Source organism: Cricetulus griseus, chromosome 4, assembly GCF_003668045.3.
Source record: "Cricetulus griseus strain 17A/GY chromosome 4, alternate assembly CriGri-PICRH-1.0, whole genome shotgun sequence".
NCBI classification, from domain to species: Eukaryota; Metazoa; Chordata; class Mammalia; order Rodentia; family Cricetidae; genus Cricetulus; species Cricetulus griseus.
Window position 1 is genome coordinate 162,242,936 of NC_048597.1, and position 21,814 is coordinate 162,264,749.

Sequence of the window (21,814 nt, forward strand, 5' to 3'; positions counted from 1 at the left end):
AAAATCCACATATGAGTGAGTACATATCATGTTTGTCTTTTTGTGATTGGGTTACCTCACTCAGGATGGTTTCTTCCAGTTCCATCCATTTTCCTGCAAATTTCAAGATTCCATTGTTTTTTTCTGCTGAGTAAATGTACCACATTTTCTCTATCCATTTTCTCTATCCATTCTATGGTTGAGGAGCATTTAGGCTGCTTCCAGTTTCTGGCTATTACAAATAGTGCTGCTATGAACATCGTTGAACAGATGTTCTTGTTGTACAAATGTGCTTCTTTTGGGTATATGCCTAAGAGTGGAATTGTTGGATTTTGTGGTAGACTGATTCCCATTTTCTTGAGGAGTCACCATACTGATTTCCAAAGTGGCTGTACAAGTTGGCACTCCCACCAGCAGTGGAGAAGTGTTCCCCTTTCTCCACATCCTCTCCAGCATAAATTGTCATTGGTGTTTTTGATTTTGGCCATTCTGACAGGAGTAAGATGCTATCTCAGAGTTGTTTTGATTTGCATTTCCCTGATGGCTAAGGATGTTGAACACTTTCTTATGTGTCTTTCAGCCATTTTAGATTCCTCTATTGAGAATTGTCTATTTAGTTCTGTACCCCACTTTTTAATTGGATTGTTTGGTGTTTTGGAGACTAGCTTCTTGAGTTCTTTGTATATTTTGGAGATCAGCCCTCTGTCAGATTTGGGGTTGGTGATTATCTTTTCCCAGTCTGTGGGCTGCCGTTTTGTCTTGCTGACTGTGTCCTTTGCCTTACAGAAGCTTCTCAGTTTCAGGAGGTCCCATTTATTAATTGTTGATCTCAGTGTCTGTGCTACTGGTGTAATGTTCAGGAAGCGGTCTCCTGTACCAATTAATTCAAGGGTATTTCCCACTTTGTCTTCTAATAGGGTTAGTGTGGCTGGGTTTATGTTGAGGTCTTTGATCCATTTTGACTTAAGTTTTGTGCAGGGTGAAAGGCTTGGGTCTATCTGTAGTCTTCTACATGTCTGCAACCATTTATGCCAGCACCATTTGTTGAAGATTTTTTTTTTTTTTGATGTTTTGACAGACAGATTTTATTTCAAAGGAAAACAGGCAGTGAAGATCCACCAGATTCACTGGATTATTCTATGCAGTGGACAAGTAGTAATAGGCATTCAAGCACAGAATGCATGGCGTGCATTTGGCCCACCACAACCAGCTTGTAGAGCTTTATTTTGTAAAGAGAGAGAGAGCTAAACAGTGCATGGAAAAAATGTTAACATGTCAAACCTGGCTGATGATACCAAGATACATTTTAATTTAAACTTTAAAATCTGACTCATACACAGCATCTGGCACAAAAAAAGACTTCATGCTGATTTATATAAAGAAATTCAATTTCAGGTCCAGATCATTATAAGCAGATTGCTTTGTTTTCAAATAGCATATTTATTTTTATTTTTATTGCTTTTTGCTGAGAACATGAGAGTTTAATGCGTGGCATCATCATGAATTAATGATAACAAGTAAACTATATAAAAACACTATAACATGCATGGCTTGTCTGTTTTGAAGATGTTCTCTTGATTCCATCATATAAATTTGGATTGTTTGTCAAAAATCAGGTGTTCATAGGTGTGTGAGACAATATCAGGGTTTTCAACTTTATTCCATTGGTCTACCTGTCTATTTTTGTGCCAGTACCAAGCTGTTTTCAGGACTATAGCTCTGTAATAGAGCTTGAAGTCAGGGATAGTGATGCCTCCAGAAATTCCTTTATTGTACAGGGTTGTTTTGGCTCTACTGGGTCTTTTGTTTCTCCATATAAAGTTAAGAATTGTTCTTTTAAGGTCTGTGAAGAATTGTGTTGGGATTTTGATGGGGATTACATTGAATCGGTAGATTGCTTTTGGCAAGATTGCCATTTTTACTATGTTGGTCCTACCTATCCGAGAGCATGGGAGATCTTTCCATTTTCTGGTATCTTCTTTCATTTCTTTCTTTAGAGACTCAAAATTCTTACCGTACAGGTCTGATAGGATTTCTTTCTACTGTCAATAAAATACAATATTGTATTAGGCAATACAGCAAAGCTAGAAATACCTTTTCCAGTTTTGCCTTAGCTTACTTAATTTATTTTTAAAATATCTTTAGTTTCTTCTTTTTAGAATTTTATACAATATATTTGACCATATCCACTCACCTCCCTTAACCCCTCCTTTGTTGTAAAACCTTCCTTATAGAATTATTTTATTTTGTGAGAATGTTTACATGTCTGTGCACCACATGGATGCCTGGTGCCTGCAGAGGTCAGAAGGTATCAGACCCAGAACTGGAATTATACGTAGTTTTGAGCCACCATGTGGTTTCCAGCTCCTTTATTGTAAAATTTAGTGTAAGGTCTTGTTTATCTCATAGTCCAAAGTGTTTTGGTAGAGATGGATTTCTTGGTAGATCAACTATTTTTGTCACCAATGTGTTCTGAGATACATCTTAATTTTTATAAGAAAAATTAAATGTAATGGCTTGAGTTTCATCCTGGAGGATCCACTTGTTAAATCTTCCATCTCCCATGGTTATTTTAGCATGTATTAGTACTCTGAGAATAAGTTAAGCTGAAACAAGTTGGTGGGAGGAATTCCCCACAGCTTTTTCCACAGTAAAGTATTGGGGAACAAAACCCTAACTTCCCCCATGCTGTAAAGCTCGATGAGAAGTGACTAAACCAGGCTTATGAGTGTGAATATCTTGTCCACATTACATCCCATTTATTATAAGGTAAATACAGATAAGTTAAGGTGGAGGGGACCAGAATTAAAGGCAGTCAAAAGTTGTCAGTTCCAAATTAACAGAATACATTTTGTTTTCTCTTTTAAATCTTACCATTTTTGTTCTTGTTTCTATCATTCCCCAAAGACAAGTGAAGAATTTTCCAGACTGTCTCTGGGAGGTATGGCCAGCCTGGAATTCAATAATTGACTATAGACACTATAGCTCACCGAACACCCAACACCAAACCAGGGACCATTGGCACATACCCAACCATCCAAGTACAGCATCAGGTACATCCCACTGTGCACTTAAAGCACAGTCACATAAAATGAAGGCGCAGAGTGACCAGTGAATTCCTAGAGAAAAGATGTAACAACTGACTGTGGTAACTGTAAACTTTAAGACCCACAAATAGCAAGTAGGCTAGGCAAGAGCACACACATGGCAAATTAAAATATGCTGCATTTTGGATACATCTGAATAGAAAATGCTAAGCAGAGCAAACTCATGCTAACTAACCAAGAAAGCTGAACAGTATGAAAGCTACACATTGTAGAAGCTGTATAGTATGGAAGCTATATAATATGGGAACTATACCATAGGGAGCTATAAAATATGGGAGCTATATAATATGGAAGCTATACCATATTCAATATGGAATCTATACAGTAATGGAACTATATCATGGTCATGCTATACAGTAAGGAAGCTATATAGTATGGAAGTTACATAATATGGAAACCATACCATACAACATGGGAGCTACATAATATGGAAGCTATACCATAGATAGGATATATAATACGGGATCTATACAGCAATGCAGCTATATCATAAAGAAGCTATACAGTATGGGAGGTATACACCAGAGGAGCTATATGGTATGGGAGCTACACAGTAGAACAACTCTGGCCACTAGGAAGAGGCCAGGGTCCATGTACTTGTCTATGCTTAGGGCAAGTTCTTTCATCTTTCTGTCCTGTCTCCTCAATCAGATATGAAGGAGCAACATGAAAATTATTTCTCAGGGGAAGACGAAGTTGAACTTCCTAATGTGTTATCTAACAGTGAACTCTGTTGGGCAATGAAAAGGAGAGTCTGCATCTTCTAAAATGCTGCCACTGTTACCCCTGAAGCACAGAGGTTGTCCTCAAGACCATTAATGTACCACTGTAAGGCATCAGCATCTATGGACTTGAAAGAAGAGGCTCTCTGGTCCCTTCCTCTTTAGCCCTTCTCCCTAGAGTGAGCACAGTGTCCTGCGAAGGTGTTAAAAAATAAAAATATAAATAAAAAGCAAGCAAAAAAAACCCTACCATAGAAAGGGCCTCACTTTGTAGCAAGTATATTATATCATTTCCTTTAAACCTGGCTATCTATCATCCTCCTGAAAATGCGGTGTTCTAGTAGGAATCAGACAAAAGATTCAGGCAGGTTAACTCCAGCCTCTTGGCTTAGGCCTGTGCTCTTAGCCACATCATGATCACACTTTTGACTTACTTAGGAGACAAGGTCAAAACCCCAGGGCTCCTCGGACCAGCAATGACTGCTTCAGACCACTTCTGGTGAATTTAAGAGACTTTAGGCTTTGATCTTGAAAGGATAGATGCTTTCTGTCCCTTGATAGTGGTCTTTCCCAGAGGGACCGATGAAGGCCTGCAGCAATTGGTAAACTTTCTATAGAAGGAAGAGGGAGGGGAAGAGGGGGAAGAAAGGAGAAAGGAAGGGAAGGTGGGAAAGCGAGAAAAATCAAATTAGCTTGTTTAAAATGCTTAAAATACTGTTCTAACAGCCTACCCCACTCTCCAAAACAAATCACACATAACTTTCATCTAGTATTCATAAAAATTGGTTTTATCACCCCAATTCTCAGAAGAGGAGACTTGAGCTGGAGGGGTAGCTCAGGGTAGGGCCCCATCCTTAGCAAGCTCAAGGCCCTGGGTTTATTCCTAGTCCCTACCTCACCTCACCTCCCTGCCAAAATATGAAGACTAAAGTTTACATAGGTTGGATAAAAGCCAGTGTTACAAACAGAGCTGGATATGAAGCAACACTGTGGCCCCTGGCCCCAGCTCACCTACAGAGCACACATTATAAATAAAAATGCATATTGAGTTGAAATTCACAGGTCATAAAATTCACTCCGATGATCTTTATTTCATTCTCAGGGTTTCAACATCATCACCACTGTTTCCAGAACACTTCCAAATCACTTCCAAAGAAGCCTCAAACCAATTAGCACTCACTTCCCTTTCACACCTTCCCCCAGGCCCTGGCAACCACTTCCTGTATCTGCAGACTTCCTATTCTGGACATTTCACATAAGTGAGATCATATAGTATGTGGTCTTCTGTGTCCGGCTTACTTTACAAAGTGTGACCTATCCAAGGTTTCTCCACTGACAGTGGGTGGATCAATACTTCATTCCTGCTTTTAAGTAATAGTCTATTGTAAAAATATTCTGCATTTTGTTTATTTATTCAGAGTTGATTTGGGGCTACTGGGATTAATGCTTCCATGAACACTCCTGCAGAGATTTTTGTGGGGAGTTGCCATTTTTATTCCTTTAGATGAATACCCATGATTGGAGTTCCTGGGCCAAACAGTAGTTTAACTGGTTAAATGCCAAACATTTTTGAATGTCAGCCACACCATTTGATATTTCTGCTGGAAATGCATGAATGTTCCGGGGAGAGTCTCTATACCATGCCAACAAGCAAGACATTGTTACCCATTTTGGGGTTACAATCTGTGCCCAAATCCAGGTCCAGTCACCGATTCCTCAGTAAGACAATTTAAAAGCACAAAGCAGAAAGGGATGTTTAGTCACTGTGATCCCACTGGGGACAGATTTGAGGAGTCGGTGAATCTCCTTGTCCCTCTTCCCAACGTGGCTACACTGAGTCAATCTCCTTTTCCTGTTCTCCACGTCAATCAAGCTTTTTTAATTGGCTCATCAAGGGTGGATGGCCAGATCTGACCTGGGGCACAGGTTGTGACCCCCCAAGTTCGGCAGCACCATTGATTGTAGTGTCTGTAGTGTGGGATGATAGTGTGGTTTTCATTTGCCTTTCTCTAATGCTGCTGAGGGTCCTTCCACATGCATATTGAACACAGCTATCTCTTTGAAGAAAGTATTCAAACTCTTTGCCCATCAACACACACACACACACACACACACACACACACACACACACACACACACACAATTTCTATCAGGCATAAGATTTATAAATATTTTCTCCAGTCATGTGAACTATGTTTTTACTTTCTTTTATAGGGCTCTGTTTTGTTTTTCCTACTTTTGTCTTGGGCAGAACATCTAAGGAGGCATTGTTCCAACCAAGGCCAGAAGGTTATACATGTACTACAAGTTTCATAGTTACATTTAAATCTTTGATCCATCAAGAGTTAATATTTATATATGGTTCAATCTCATTCTTCTGCATATGGATATCCAGTTATTAATATTTGTTGAAATAGTTGTTTTTCCCCATTGAACTGTATTGCTACCTTTGTTAGAACAACAATTGGTCAGGGCTGGGTAGGGTTAACTCAGTGGTATAGCACTTGCCCAGCATGTGTAAAACCTGGATATAAGTTTAAGAACCAGAAAACACTAAATAGCTCATCTGCTCATAAACACAGGGGATTACTTCTATTCCACTGATCTATATGGCTGAACATAGGCCATTACCATCCTGTTTCATCATAGCTTTGTAGTAAGTTTTAAAATCAGAAAGTGTGAATATGCACACTATTTTGTTCCTCTTATTAACTTGCATCCCTCTTGTTAACTTTACTCAGTTGAGCAATCTTAAAGTTTACTGATGCTTTGTATAGCCAGTTGAAACCTGTTGTCCAATTTTAGTAGTTTTTAAACAATTTATTATTAGAGGCTGTCTTAGTCAATGTTCTATTGCTGTAAAGAGACACCATGACCAACTCTTATAAAGGAAAGCATTTAATTGGGGCTGGCTTACAGTTTCAGAGGTTTAGTTCATTATCATCATGGTGGGGAGCATGGTGGCAGGCAGGGGCTGGAGATTAGCTGAGAATTCTACATCCATATTGACAGGCAGCAAGAGAGAGACACTGGGCCTGGCTTGAGTATTTGAAACCTCAAAGCTGTGTACCCGCAGTGGTACATTTCCTCCAACAAGGCCATACCTCCTAATCACTGTCTAATGAGCAAGCATTCAAATACAGGAGCTAACAGGGACCACTCCTATTCAAATCAGCACAGGGACTACCTGTGGTGGTGCATGTCTTTAACCCCACCACCACCACTCAGGAGGCAGAAACAGGTAGATCTCTCTATGAGTTCGAGGCCAGCATGGTCTACATAGCAAGTTGAGGGCAGCCAGGGCGATAAAGTGAGATCCTATCTCAAAATAAACTAATTTAATTTAATTTATTATTGGGATTTTAACTGCAGAATTTATTTTTGGATCTCTATTTAAAAAAATATATCTGTTTCTTTATTGTTACTCTCTGATGAGACACAATTTTATGTACCTTCCTTTAATTCTTTAGACACATTTCCTAATTCTTTCAATATAGTAATATATTATCTACTAAATAGAATAATTGGATTCCCTCAATTACAGTTTCAGTTTACTGAGCGATTTTTCCTTTTTTATGGGCCATATTTTGGGGTTTTGTTTTTGTTATATGTACTGTAGTTCTGTTTGTTTGTTTGGTTGGTTTTCAGTGCCGGGAATCGAACTCAAGGTCTCACGTATATTAGGCATGCATTCTGTCAGGGAAGCTACACTCCCTGCCCCCATCTTGTAACTCTTTGTTGAAGACTGAACACTCAAAAAATGTGGCATCTCCGGACCTAGATTCCCTCCCCCTTCGGGCAGCTGTTGTCTATTGCTGCTGTTGTTGTTATTGGTTCCTGAGTTTCTTGAATTCATCTGTACAGTCTGATCCTTAGCATGCCTGGCCCCGGTTAGTTAACCTACTGGCCGACTCATGAGCAGACAGAAATTTCCTTCAGTATTTTAACCAAGAATGGCTCCAGGCTTCGCTGAATGAATGCCCTACATCCATCCACATTTGGGGCATGGCTTCTGTGGTCAGCTGGGCAGTTTTATGACTCTAATATTAGCCTTCTCTTCCTGTTTGTGAGAGTCAGCATGTGTCAAAGGTGAGAGGGGTTTTCTGGTCCTTTCCTAGTCACATGCAGCACCACGCCCAAACAACTTAGCTTCCCAAGAACTTGTTGGAGCGTTCAAAACTCTCTATGATTATCTTTTTATGGTTTTATTTTCTTAATTCAATCTCTTGATCCCAAATGGGATCACTGCCTCAAGACAATGCTTATAAAAAACCCGACTATCTTTGACCAGCACCCTATTAATAAAGCTGTCCATCAAGAAAGTTCTGAATCCAGTCAAAATAATTTTAAGTTCTAAGAACGCAATTTTACAAGCAGATTCCAGAGAGGTCACACAGACAATAATCACACCAGAGATTCAATTATTTTGGAAGACCCCAATCCCATGCTGGCTCCTTCTATCAGCTACTAGTTTTCTGGTCTCCACAATCAACATAGTAAAATTGTGAATTTCTGTGGCCACCATGGGGATGAGGTTAGAGAGTGGGTCCAGACAAGCTAAAGTGCCTCAGCATCACTGTTTTCAACAATATTAAGCCATTCTTTTTCTTTAAATACATGTTTCTGGATTATTGGAAAACTTTTGGTTAATTTCTAGAGGTTTGTAAAAAGCACATTTTGACCATTATTGCCAATATTCTCACAGCTGATGTTAAACAGGTATTTTGGAGGTCCTTGCCCCAAGACGACAAGTTTCTCTAGAAGGAACACTTAAAACCGTTATTGTGGTTCAGGTCCTGTTAGACACTTCAGCAGGTAAAGGGTGATTGGATGCCAAGTTTGATGGCCTTGTTCCAGACCCAGAACCCACATGGTGGAAGGAAATAACAGATCCCACAAATCCTCCTGGGATCTACATACAGAGGGAAGGGGGTACATTCACAAATTAGCTAACTAAAAAATTTAAAACTGTTGCCTTGGTTCAACAGTATTTTTATTTCCTTTCTACTCACAAAGTGACCTACTTCTCCCTCATTTCTTTCAGTGAGTAAATAACAAAGTTCTAGGGGGTTCTGGGGCTATGAAAAACAATTTTCAACTTTTACAAATAATTTCCCTCTGCTCTGGCATTGTGGAGGGAAGTTTCAGGAGCAATGAGGGCCTAATATGTTCCTTTCCAAATAAATAAAATAAAAATAAAAGGGATGTGCCTGGGTTGGTAGAGTGCCTGCCTAGCCTGCAAGAAGCTCTGGATTCAATCCCCAGTGTCTATATAAACTGGGTGTGATTGTGCACCCCCTACTCCCAAAACTTGGAATGTTGAAGCATGATGAAATTCAAGGCTCTGGGCTGCAGTAATGATTTGGTGGTTAAGAGCTCATACTGCTCTTGCAGTAGAAGGGCAGTCCATGCCCAGAACCCATGCTATAACTGCCTATAACTCCAGTTCCAGGAGATCTGAGACCTCTGGCCTCCCAGGGTAACTGCACTGACAAGCACAGACCCACAGGCACTCACACAAACAAGTAATTAAAAATAAAATCAATCTTGGGTGTGGTCATACAGACCTTTTAATCCCAGCATTTAGGAAGCAGAGGCAGGCAGTTCTCTCGGAGTCAGAGGGCAGCCTGATCTATGTTGCAAGTTCCATGCCAGCTGAGGCTACACAATGAGGCCCTGCCTCAAAAATTAAATAAGTAAAATAAAGATTATATTTTTGAAGAAATTCAAGGTCATCTTCATGCACAGAGAACTCAAAGCAAGCCTGGAATGCATTAATGGCTAACGGCATCTGCCACCAAACCTGAGTTCAATCCTAATGACCCATGAAATGGAAGGAAAGAAATGACCCCCAAAAGTTGTTCTCTGACCCCTATATATACACTGTGGCCTGTGCATCCTCCTATCTCTCCAACCCCAACACAAATCAACAAATGTAATTAAAAAACAAGTAAGCAAATATCTAGACAGTCCTTCCAGCTCTAGGCTAGTAATGAGATGAACTGGAAATTGGAGGAGCATCAGGGAAGTCTATGCGGTGTTCTGCGATAAGAATGGCACCCGTGCCTGAGTTTCTGCAGAGAAAGGCAGAGCTTCCAAACAGACCACTTATGTGAGAATTATTCAACTGTGGACTTCCACTTCAAAGCTTACCACTTCTCTACTGCTTCAGCTGTCAGGTGTTGAGGTGAGGGACATGCACAAGAGTTTGTCTAGTCCTCTTCTTGAGCAAAACTGGAATTGGTGGAGGCTGGTGATTCATTCCTGGTGATGTCTTGGGCCAAATTCCAGAAGACAGTAATTTCAGGAGGGAGGGGGAAGATTTGCATACATGACCTCACCCAGAAGCTCCGGCCCCACAGCATATAAACCGGAGAGTCGGCACTCCTGCTCTGTCTTACTACTGCAAGGCCCAGCCAACAAGCCAACCACTACAATGGCTGTGCTCCGTTCCTTGCTGCCACAGCTGGGGCTGTTTCTGTGCCTGGCTCTGTGCTTTTCTCCTGCCTTGTCTGCAAGTTATAATGACCCCTGCATGGTCTTTGATACAATCTCCACCAGCGACAACTTGGGAGTCAGCATTACGGTGGCCGGGAGCTCTGGTGAGAACATAACCTACACAGGTGAGTCTAAGCCATTCACTCTGCTGTCCTTTGTTCTCAGAACATACCCCTCCTTCCTGCCCTCAATGTGTGTGTGAACAGAACAGGAAATGAGGAGGGCTGATTAAGACATGAGAGTGGATTGGAAGAACTATTTCTGCAGTTTCCTGTCCATAACTGAACCGAGAATGGTATAAAGCCCCAATGTGCCCCAGTGCGCCCCAGTGCGCCGATTAACTGAGCCCCAGCCAGATCACACCTGGGCTGTGTTAAAGGGATATTGTGTTATTTTGAGGAATTTCATTGTGGTCTTAACAAAATGATTGCACCCTGCAGGCCACCAGCCAGGGTGGTCTGCATTTAGTGCATGGGAAAGAGCATGTGAGCTGGAGGAAAACATCAGTAGTAGCCCACCTTATACTTGAGGAGCCAGAGTGCAGACATGTTAAATGACTTGCTGGGGAGTCACTGCCACAAGTGGCAGACGCTCCCTGGCCCTTAGCTATTCAATCTTAACCTAATGTTTTTCTTAAGAGAGATCTGGAAAGTATTTCATAATCGCTTTCGGGATTCAACAAACCTACAAGTTAAAGAGTAAGCATTCTAATTAGTCAAACCTATTAGTCAAGGGAAATGGTTTCTACCTAGCTTTCTTCATTCTTTTTTTTAATGTTCAATTTATTTTTTAAATTTGTTATTATTATAGCATATGTTCTCTCAGGATGTGTGTATGTGTGTGCACACAGAGCAGACAGACACTGATGCTGGGTGACTTGCTCCGGTCACAGAGCTATGGAAATAGTGGATCTGGATGTACAGCCACATTATAATGCTAAGTCTTACCGTGAGCTACCTTTTGCTCTAAGGGAAAATTCGATTATTAACCTCCATTTTACAGAGGGAGAAAAAGGAGGCATATAGAAGTCAAAATCTTTACCAAGATCACTAGAATGTAACAGAACTAATATTTGATCCTAAGGAACTCAGCCAAGAGTCACCCTTCTTATCACAGATGTCGCCCTTTCTTTCTTAAAAAATCTAAGCAAATCTTGCAGAGACCACCTTGGTTATGGCCAGCCGTACTCGGGAACCAGCCTTAACCATGCCCTGGCTTCCCAAAGGCATCCTGCTTGTCTCTTATGTTTCCTGGGGGCTGTCCCTAAGCAAGTGCTCCTGCTGTAACAGGACTGTGCCTTGCTCCCTTGAGAAGTGGGTCTTTTCATACCAGAACAGGGGAGATAAGTCTGTAATTCAAGATGAATACTAGGGGTGTGTGTGTGTGTGTGTGTGTGTGTGTGTGTGTGTGTGTGTGTGTGTGTGTGTGTGAATTCATTAATGTGACTACAGGCCTCTCATGTAAAATGGCAAATCAGGAGACAGGTCTGCTGCTGAAATGGGAGAACAAGAAGTCTACTGAGGGAAGAGGAGATGAACACGTTGGGAGCCTTTCTTAGCAGAGTGAGGCAGGAGGGGGAAACCACAAGACAATGGGGAGAAGGGAGGAAGGGCAACCACAACAGTTCCTGTAGCCTCGGGGAAAGGGAAAAGAACTCCACTTCCTTGAATGCCTATACCTGCTTTGCTCTTCATCAGATTCCATTTCAAACCAGAAAGTGTTCGAGCCCTGAGGTAGCTCTGAGTCATACTTTAAATTGAAGGTCAGAAATCCTCTGTCCTTGGGGATGAGAGGCCGAATTCCACCCCTACAGTTACAAAGAACCATTTACCAGTGCCACTGTAGAATGCCATGGCCAGGACTCAGACCTTCTGAGACCCGAATAAACACCAGGTCAGCTGCCTTCTCGTGTGGACTTGAAATCTTTTTCCACTTCAGCGTTGTGTCAGCATTGATGATCTATGCACAAATGGCTTGGTAGACCCCCAGAGACAGCTTCAGTGTAGCCAACACCCCAGCGCACCTTCCCTGGACCTGCTCAGGGAAGAAGCAATATTTACATTACAACTGACTATACTAGGCCACCCCCTGCCTCATTGCTCACTTCTACGGACAAGAAGGATGTAATTTATTACTCCCTGAACTTTCCAGCTTTAAGGGCATTGTACTCCATTGAATACAGGATTTTTTTTTAAGTGCTAGAGACAGAATCCAAGACCTCAAACACACTAGACAAACACTCTACCACCAACTTTACATCCGCCTCCCTGCCTGATGCAGGGCCTTAGGATCAATCAAAAGTAGTTGTTTCGTGCCAAACACTGGGCTGCCTAGATACTGACACCAAAGAAACCATAAAATATAATCTAAAATATATAAAAACCTATAAACAAGGTATCAATATCTCAGGTATGAGGGGAAAAGAGGGCTTAGTCCCGAGGAGGGATGTGAGCAAGATCTGGGTGTCTAAATAGGGACTGGGTGAATGGTAAAAGAAAAGGAAGGCTCCAGACAAGCATCCAGATTCGAACAAACACTAGGCCCAGGTGCGGGTCAGACTGGAGCCAGGTGCACTTGCAGAGCAGCTGGGGGTGGGAGAAGGGGAGGGGGAGGGGGGAAGGGAACCAGCTGCTGTCTCTAGAGTGGAATGTGGACTGAAGAGGGAGGCTAGGCTCTTGGGGTCCTGAATACTGTCACTGACAAGGAAGAGGCAGGAATGTGAAAGTGGAAATGTTTCGATTCTCTAGATAGGAGGGCGCACTTCCCACTTGTTATGTGAGGAAGTCTGGTCTGGTCACTGCTGAGGGAGAGACTGAGGTCACAATTCCAGAGAATGCCTGTGCTTAGGAAGAAAGAAAGGAAGGCATAAACCCACAGCAAAAGGGGAAAAGCAGAAAAAGGAACAGTCAAGAAAACATCCTTGGAGAGCTAAGAGGATTGATGACTCTCTTATCTACTAAATGACACTGTTGTGCATCACCTTCTGCCCCACCAGGGTGCAAAAATGTAGGACAAAAGCCAGCACCTCTCTGAATGAGTCAGGACTTATGGGATTTGGGTCAGCTGACCTTCTTGGCAAGCAACTAGGCCAATGAATTATAATGTGCTGAAATATAATTAGTAATAACACTCACAATTTGTCCAATATGAACCACGTGTTAGCATCTTTTCTTCAATCCTCTCAGGAGCCTTTACTGACAGGTAGCATCATCCCAGACAATGAGGGATAATGTCATTGTTCTCCAGACCCAGAGCAACAAAGTGGGAACTTACAAAAAATCAGTACAGTGCTTGCCTAGAACATAACAACTTCTGGTATTTCATAAACTAGGCATGGCAGTACACACCTGTAATGCCTGTACACAAGACATAGAAGCAGGAGAATCAGGAGTTCAAGGTCATCCTCAGCTATACCTGAGTTTTGCCTGGGACAAGATCCTGTTTCAAAAAAAAAAAAAAAAAACTGTACACAGTGACCACTGAGCAAGAAGAAACCAAGGCCCACAGGTGACTTGCCTTGCTCCTAAGTACTAGACCCAGGATGAAGATCTATGACTATCGAACTGCTATGCTACATGAGCCCCTGCTTTGCTTTGTGGAGGAGTTTCAGATGACTGAGACACCCCAGTATTGAAGCATTTACTCATGCTGGCTCTTCTAGGAGAGAAAACCAGAGAAAATGAAATATCCTCATGTTGAAATTAACAAAGGTTTGCAAGATCCCTGTAAGGGTAGACAGGCTGGGTCACAGTCCTCAGCTGACTAGAGAAGACCCCTAAGGGGTTAGTTGATTGGTCCTTAGAATAGGATTTTGGCCCAGACCTCATTGTCACACCCCTACCCCAACCACTGTCCTACCCCCATCCTCACCTTCAACAACCGAGACCAAGAGAGCAGTTGTTCTGGGGTCAGGAGCAAGGCTTTGCTTTTACTTAGCAACAATACTCTTCTGTATCCATGAAGTACTTCCTAGGAGACCTCCTAACTTTTTCAGGGTTACTTATCTTTGAGGAGAGGTTAAGCTATGTGCTCTTAGAATTTGCCCCCTAGACTGCAGCAGAACCAGGGCCAGGAGGTGATCGGACTCTTCACCGCCTTTCACTGTGGACTATTTGGAAAATGAAATACAAGCATGAAGAAGAATATTAAAATCATCTGAAGCCCAGGCTGGCTTTAAACTTTTTCGTAGCTGAAGAGGACACTGAACTCATGATCCTCCATCCCCACCTCCCAAATGCTGGAACTACAGGTGTGCGACACACTGGGTTGGTCCCCAGTTGGTGTCTTTGTACTTTCGTCTAGGTCATCTTCAATATCTTTTACAGCAATAGGACCATGCTGCCCACACTCTGTGACTTCCTCTGCTCACACTTCGTTTTGGTTCTGCTTGGCTCACACTAACTGCTTCCTTGTTCTTTCCTCCTAGTGTTGGTTCACGTGAACAGTTCCGTCAGTGCCGTGATTCTGAAAGCAGTGAACCAGAACAAGCCCGTGGGTTCCTGGGTTGGAGCAACTCAGGAATGCAATGACAGCAGTGTCCTATATCGCGTGACACCCTCAGACAGTTCTGGCTTCCAGGCAACGTGGATAGTTCCTAATTCTGAGGATATGACTAAAGTCAACCTGCAGTAAGGATTGATTGTATTTCACTTTGGGCATTTCAATTTTTATAACAGGTTTATACAGTTTCACATTAACCAAGGACTAAAACTAGACTATGGGTGGAGAACCCAGCAGCTGCTCTTCTTTTCTACCCTGCCTTCCTTTGTTGTACTTTTCTTGCACACACACACACACACACACACACACACACACACACACCCCTCAATACACAGTGCTCAACATAATCAGGAAGACTGGGATATTCTTTCAAGTTCCCCATATTCAAACTGGTGAATCTTTAAAAAAAAAAAAAACAAAAACTTGTTATCATACAAAATAATAGATTTTCTTATTTTCATACCCCACTACCTCCTCTTGTTCCCCCTTTCCTTCAGTTATCTTCTTCCTTCTTGTAAATAGTCCCCTTCTACTTACACACACACACACACACACACACACACACACACACACACACACACACAGTATATGTAAATCTAGTGAAAAATCATCTGTAAAACATACACTCATTTTGGAAACGGGTAGCTAAGAGGAAGTGTGACAGTGAGCACACACAGTAGTTTCCTTCTGTCATAATAAATGGATGCCCTGAGGTTCTGAGAAGAGACCACCTAGAGGAGGCCGGCATTATTCTTCCACAACAGATGCCTCTCACTCTGAGGGCCCGATACTACATTGACTTTAGAAACCAAGTGTTGTGAAAAACTTAACGCTCCTGAAAGGGTAACCCTGGCATGCCATGTCCACTGTAGCATCCTTGTCTGTGGAAGCTGGTGATGCTGTCAAGCCATTCTTCCCTCTCTTGCCACACTCTGGACCTAGCCAGCCTTCATTGACTTTAGAGGAGGAACTATTGTTTCCATAGAGTGATAAATGAAAGCAGAACCCAAAGGGAACTACTACTACCAATCCTACCATGGCAACAGTTGCTTAGAAGCCAGCTAGTTCTACTTAGAGTAGGGACGTCGACCACACTCGATGTATTAGCAGGTACAGTCTGCAGTGACACAGCAACAGCAATCTGCAGGGGAAACAGCACAATCCCATCAGCAGGGCAGTCTCCATCCTCACTTGCACATTTACTATGATACACTAGCCTCTTTGCTTGTTCATAATGTATACATGGCCTTGATCAGTAAGGCTGACTCAAGGGAAGGGAGACACAAGGAATACCATTGTGCTGAGTAGGATACAAAAGGGATACCAGAGGTCTTGGCCTGTCAGGTTTACAGTGAGCTTGGGAAACAGGACCCACACATGTAAGAATGAGGTGAAATGCTTCCTCTGCTTTCCCCAACATGTAGATTCAGAAAGAGCTCTGCTGCACGCTTTCCAGCCTTCCTCTGCTTCATCACACTCATCACAACTGCAGCTGACTCATTAACTAATTATCTGGATATTCATTGAAATCTGTCTCTGAAGGCACTACAAATGCCATGACTGTTGGGTTCACTGCCAAGCACAGTGACTGGCATACAGACTGTGTCCTTTCATGAGTGACTTGCTGGATGTATAGACGAGGGACTAATGTTATAATGGATCCACTGAGTTAGTGACAACAGAATGAGATCTGTGGATCATTTCATGAATATTAAATATCTACAGTATGTCAGGCATTATTCAAAACAGAGCCTGCCCTCCGGAAGTCAGCCCTCTAGTGGGTAGAGAAGCCCATAGCAATTCAATTTCACAAAAGGTGGGAGATCTGTCAGGGTTAGCTATAGGGAGACTGGACTTGAAGGATATCGTTGAATTTCTGGACAGATATTACCAGAGAAGTTATTACAGACAAAGAGACTCTCTTGAACAAGGGACAAAGATGTGTACCAGCCTGTGGGGAATTCCTAATGAAGAAGCTAGTGGGGATGGGAGACGAGAGAGCTGTTTGGAATTAAGAACCCTGGAGGAGTTAGTCAAGTCAATATGAACTAGGTCGATATTTAATGATCAGCTTATTGTGCCATATAAAAAGTAAATTCAAAAGGATTAATGGGAAGGGGTGGTCCCAAAAGGCTAAGACATAGCTTGTGCGTTCCACAGATTAGGTCCTCACCATTTCTCTTACTGATTTGCCCTGCAGTGTCTTCTTAGCTACCGGCAATGGAACAGCTGCAATGACATCTGTGAACCTGGGAGAGCAAAGTAAGTTCTGTTCCAAACTCTTTGTGTATTTCTTTGCCAGTAAACTCAAGCAGTCTGGACAATTATTTTACCTACATATCAGCCAAGTTCCCTACCATCCTAGAACCTAATGTGAGATTTTCCCAATCTTTTGTTTTATCCCATATGGAAAACAAAAGCCCTCTCCAAGATTTGTGTAACTTTTCAGAAATCCCTATGGTCACCTGTGGCTCCAAACCTGCTTCAATTGGGAACTATTTCTGTTCAGTACTAGATAGGCATCAATATGAAAAAGCAACATTACTCTCAGTTTCCACTCAGAAACTCACACAAGGCTTTCTCATAGGGTGAACTTTAACCAAAAAATTTTCTAGGGAATTTTGCAGCATGAGGGATGGAGGACACTAGTTATAAAAAAAGAATTGGTATCACAGAAATGTCAATAATGTCATGAGTTCTTGTTAGCTGTTTTTTTTTTGGTTTTTGTTCTTTTTTGTTTTTTGTTTTCTTTTGCAAAAGGTAGATTGACCTTAGTAGCTTGGCAGAAGCTAAGAAAGTGCATGGTCTCTAGCCTGCATCCTGACCCTTTCATGAGTTTTCTTCCTATTTTGTGTGTGTGTGTGTGTGTGTGTGTGTGTGTGTGTGTGTGTGTGAGCACAAGTGTGTACAGACACTCACATATGTTCATGCATATGAATATATTCAAGCTTATGGAGGTCAGTTGTAAACTGCACTTTGTTTTAAAACACAGGGTCTCTCACCGGCCTGGGACTTAAAAGTAGGATGGTTGGCCAGTGATTCCAGGGATCTGCCTTCTTGGCCTCTCTGGTGCTGTGATTACAAACATGTGCCACCACACCTGGAATTTTGGGGTTTGGGGATATCAAACTCAGGTCCTCACAACTGAGCAAAAGAACTTCACGAACTAAGCCATCTCCACAGCTCTTTCATGAGTTCCTAACAGCCGCAGCCACTCTCACCATCACCAGGCATTTCCACCAGCTTTCCACGGGGTACAGACCCCAGGCTCACACTTTCCCTGGACTCCTCATCCATGCTTTCTCTATTCCCTTTTCTCTTATTTCTCTGTAAGAAGCCAAAGTATTCCAAACTGAGCTTCAGAAAGGATAGTCAACTTAACCTAAGGACACAGAGAATGTCCGGAGCAGAGGGAGGACTCCAAATCTGAATCTTACATGTCTTTCTACTTTTCTTAGACTTTCATTAAAACTAACGAGATCATTTTAATGCAGTTTTTAAATGTAAGATTCAGCCAAAAGCATGTGTGAGGCCTTGGATTCAAATCCAGCATGGGAGAGAGAGAGAGAGAGAGAGAGAGAGAGAGAGAGAGAGAGAAACAAGAACTATTAGTTTCTCTCAGGAGTCTCAGGAAAGACAGGCAGTATGTTGCTGGTTTTCCTGTAAGTTATCTACTACAAAATGCACCAATAGAATAATTATTTCCAACAACAAGTTTTAACATGCTTATGCCTAATCAAACTATTACACGACAGTCTCAGCTGTTTCCTTGGTGGCTTTCCCTCTGTGAGGTTATGTTTTCCCTCAAGGACATTTTTTGAGAAAAACACTTGCAGAAAGTCTAACGGAGCAGGAAATATTTATTTCTGATCAGGACCCCTTAGCTCTAGCCTATCAAAATACAGTTTAAAAATCAAAGGAAAGGCCCAGAGTGGTAGTGTGCACCTGTGTTCCCAGCAATTAGGAGCTAAACCTGATGGTCACAATTTCAAGGCCAACCTGGGATATACAGAGTAAGACTCTTCTCTCAAACCAAACAAGAGAATGAAAGCAAAGGGGAAGAATATGGCTCTCCTCTGCTCCCTGGCTGCATGGACTGTCAGGGAAACAGTTGTCCTGAAGAAAATCTGGAAAGACACGGTCTCAGAGCAGGAGGGTATCCCCCAAGCAGGCCTGGGACATTTTCTTTCTTCTCTTGTTGCCAAGTTTTAAAGGAGAAGAAAGGTGGGTGTGTGTGTGTGTGTGTGTGTGTGTGTGTGTGTGTGTGTGTGTGAAAGAGAGAGAGAGAGAGAGAGAGAGAGAGAGAGAGAGAGAGAGAGAGCGCACATGAGCATGCACAAACATGCAGGTATACATGGGAAGAACAAAGGAAGACATCCTATACCTTCCTCTATGGCTGTCTTTCTTATGACTAAAGATAGGGGCTCTCGCTGAGCCTACAGCTTCCCATTTTCAGTTATGCTGTTGACCAACAAGCCCCAACAATTCTCCTGTCTCTGCCCTCCCCTGAAAGTGCCCTTCTACCCAGGGCTGGGGTTCTAGGCCCCACTCCCAGCTAAGGGTGAGACACTTTTGAAGTGTCTGAGCTCCAAGCTCCAGGTTTCCTGGTATCAGATAAGTCCCTGGGAGTGGAGGCGTGGCTCTCTTTGCTTCTCTAATAGAAAATGGCTGAGAACCAGTGTCTGGCCAGAACCTACAAGAGAAATGGCCTGGCAAGCCCGAGAAACAGTCAAGGATTTGGATAGGGTATCTCTATATACCTATCTAGATAGGGTATCTCTCACTAATATGAAGACAGAGGTCACTGTTATTGGTTCTACACAACACTGAGTTCTCACAATGTCTTGGAATTAGGAAGAAAATTATAAATTGTACTATATTGGGCCATGTTTGCACTAGAGTTAAGAGTATGAAGATATTTGATGGCGCACTACCTAACCAATGAAAAATTCATGTTTTATAAATTCTGTGGGTCTTCTCATCTCAACAGACTATGTAGGTGCTAGAGAGATGGCTCAGCTCAGCAGTTAAAAACACTGGATGCTCTCCCAGAAGACCCAGGTTCAATTCCCAGCACCCACATGGCCCTCACAACTATCCATGACTCCAGTCCTAAGAAACCTGACACCTTCTTCTAGCCTCAAGGGCACCGCATGCATGTGACACACATACGTACATGCAGACAAAACAACTGTACACATTTAAAAAGTAAAGATGCAAAATAAAATGAAGGAGAAAAGACCATGCAGACCTTAATGATCGAAGCTTAGCTATTTTTATTATTTAACAGTCTGAACCTTCTAGCTGCCTACAGCTCCCTCCCCCACATGGTACTGAAGGAATATTGATTGGTTTTTGCTCATGATCTCTGGCTTTACTGTTCTGGAAAAAAAAATCTATTATTATTGTGTGTGTACGGTGTGCAATTGTGTGTGAAGGTCAGAGGATAACAATTTAAGATCAGTTCTCATCTTCCACCTTCACAAGAAAGTAAACTCATGACAAGTACCTTTACCTGCTGAGCCATCTTGCCAGCCTTTTTCTAGTGCCTACCCACCTCCTAACAAAGCTCTAATAACATTGTTTCTTTGATTTTTGTTTCCCCCCAGAAACACCTGTAACCGTTAACCCCACCCCTGAGATTTCTGAGACCAACCAAACCACAGCCATGACTACAGACAGGACCACAGCCAAAAGCCTGGCTGTCAATGCTCTCGGCAGCCCCCTCGCAGGTGCCTTCCACATCCTGCTTGTTTTTCTCATCAGCAAACTCCTCTTCTAGAGCAAACGGGAGAAGCAAATCTCCAACCTACAGATCACCCTCCCAAAGCTAATTCCAGGCCAGTGCTTAAACGTGTGAATGAAGGTTTTTATGTCCTCAGCGTACAACTCCACCACCTCTGACCACAGGTACCTGTGACACTCTTTGAGGGACACAAACGTTTGCCTGGATCTTTCAGGGCACAAATTCTTCTTTTTGTAAATACTTAGGCCAGCCTAGTTCTGACTCTCAATTTTACATGCTGACAGTCAATCTGAACTTCTGTTTATTGCCAAAGGATTCCCATGAGCCTCTTGGGTTTGTGGTGGGGAGAGGGATCCTTCTTTGCTTTCAAGATGATTTCAGATTTCTGGCCAAATCTACTCAGGTTACAAAGAACTTCTGTGACTTCTGTGACTGAAGGAAAAAAGGAATGAGTGATAGATAGTCCCGTGGCTGTTAGTAGATTCCCATTGTGCCGGGACCAGCAGGTTTTGAAGAGCAGAAGTATATGAAATCTGTCTAAGGAGCCAATAACAGGACACATGGTTTTTTTCCCTAAGTCAAATAAACGATTCATTGAACAAGAACAATGAATGTGTTAAATTGAATGATAAGGTTTAAATAAGTGATAAAATATAAAGTATTACTCAAATTTGTTTATGTTTTTAAAAATAGGAATGAAATAGTGTGTGTGTGTGTGTGTGTTCAAGGGTTAATTTATCTCAATTTTGTTTTGTAACGAGTCAAAACTGGTTACTTCTTCCTTGATGGTAATTTTAACCAAGAAATGAGAAAAAAAATACTTGTAATATTTATCATACAATGTAAAACCAAAAAATATTTCGGCAGTAAGCCTGTTAATAAATAAAGTTTTCCTTAATAATTGCTTTCTTATACCTTCCAGGACCACCCACCCAGGGGTGGCATTGCCCTCATCAATCATTAATAAAGAAAATGTTTCACAGAGTTGTGGCTTACCGGCCGATCTAGTGGAGGCAGTTTTCTCAATATTAATTGAGAAATTAATCTCAATCTCTCTTCCTAGATGACCCTGGCCTGGGTCAAGCTGACAGAAAACTAACCAGCATACAAGATGAAGAGATTCCTTCATAACATTATTCTCTTCTATTAGCTGCTTTCACAAGTGTCACAAAAATGTGCTAGCCTGAAAATTACCTGCTTGTTCTGTACATTTTTGAAGAAAGATTCAGGGGTCAGAGAACTTCTGAAAGCAGCCCTAGTCA

General features: G+C 42.1%; 1 protein-coding gene and 1 long non-coding RNA gene across 3 annotated transcripts; one reads left to right on the plus strand and one right to left on the minus strand.

The window, feature by feature from the left end:
- Positions 1–1,921: 1,921 nt before the first annotated feature.
- On the minus strand, positions 1,922–17,770 carry LOC103160923. 2 transcript variants are annotated; one of them, XR_004769613.1, is made up of 6 exons: positions 16,980–17,770; positions 12,138–15,947; positions 9,962–10,082; positions 4,243–4,419; positions 3,009–3,098; positions 1,922–2,931 (listed from the first exon to the last, which is right to left on the minus strand). It is a non-coding gene; the product is annotated as an uncharacterized LOC103160923 (long non-coding RNA). The 2 variants fall into 2 exon arrangements; XR_003484740.2 differs by having other exon boundaries at positions 1,922–3,098.
- Positions 10,155–21,536, plus strand: LOC100751053 (placenta-expressed transcript 1 protein). The gene is made up of 4 exons (XM_027412121.2): positions 10,155–10,431; positions 14,733–14,934; positions 17,007–17,068; positions 20,416–21,536. Exons 1-4 carry the CDS (start codon positions 10,245–10,247, stop codon positions 20,586–20,588), a joined length of 624 nt encoding a protein of 207 aa, XP_027267922.1. The 5' UTR covers positions 10,155–10,244; the 3' UTR covers positions 20,589–21,536.
- Positions 21,537–21,814: the final 278 nt, after the last annotated feature.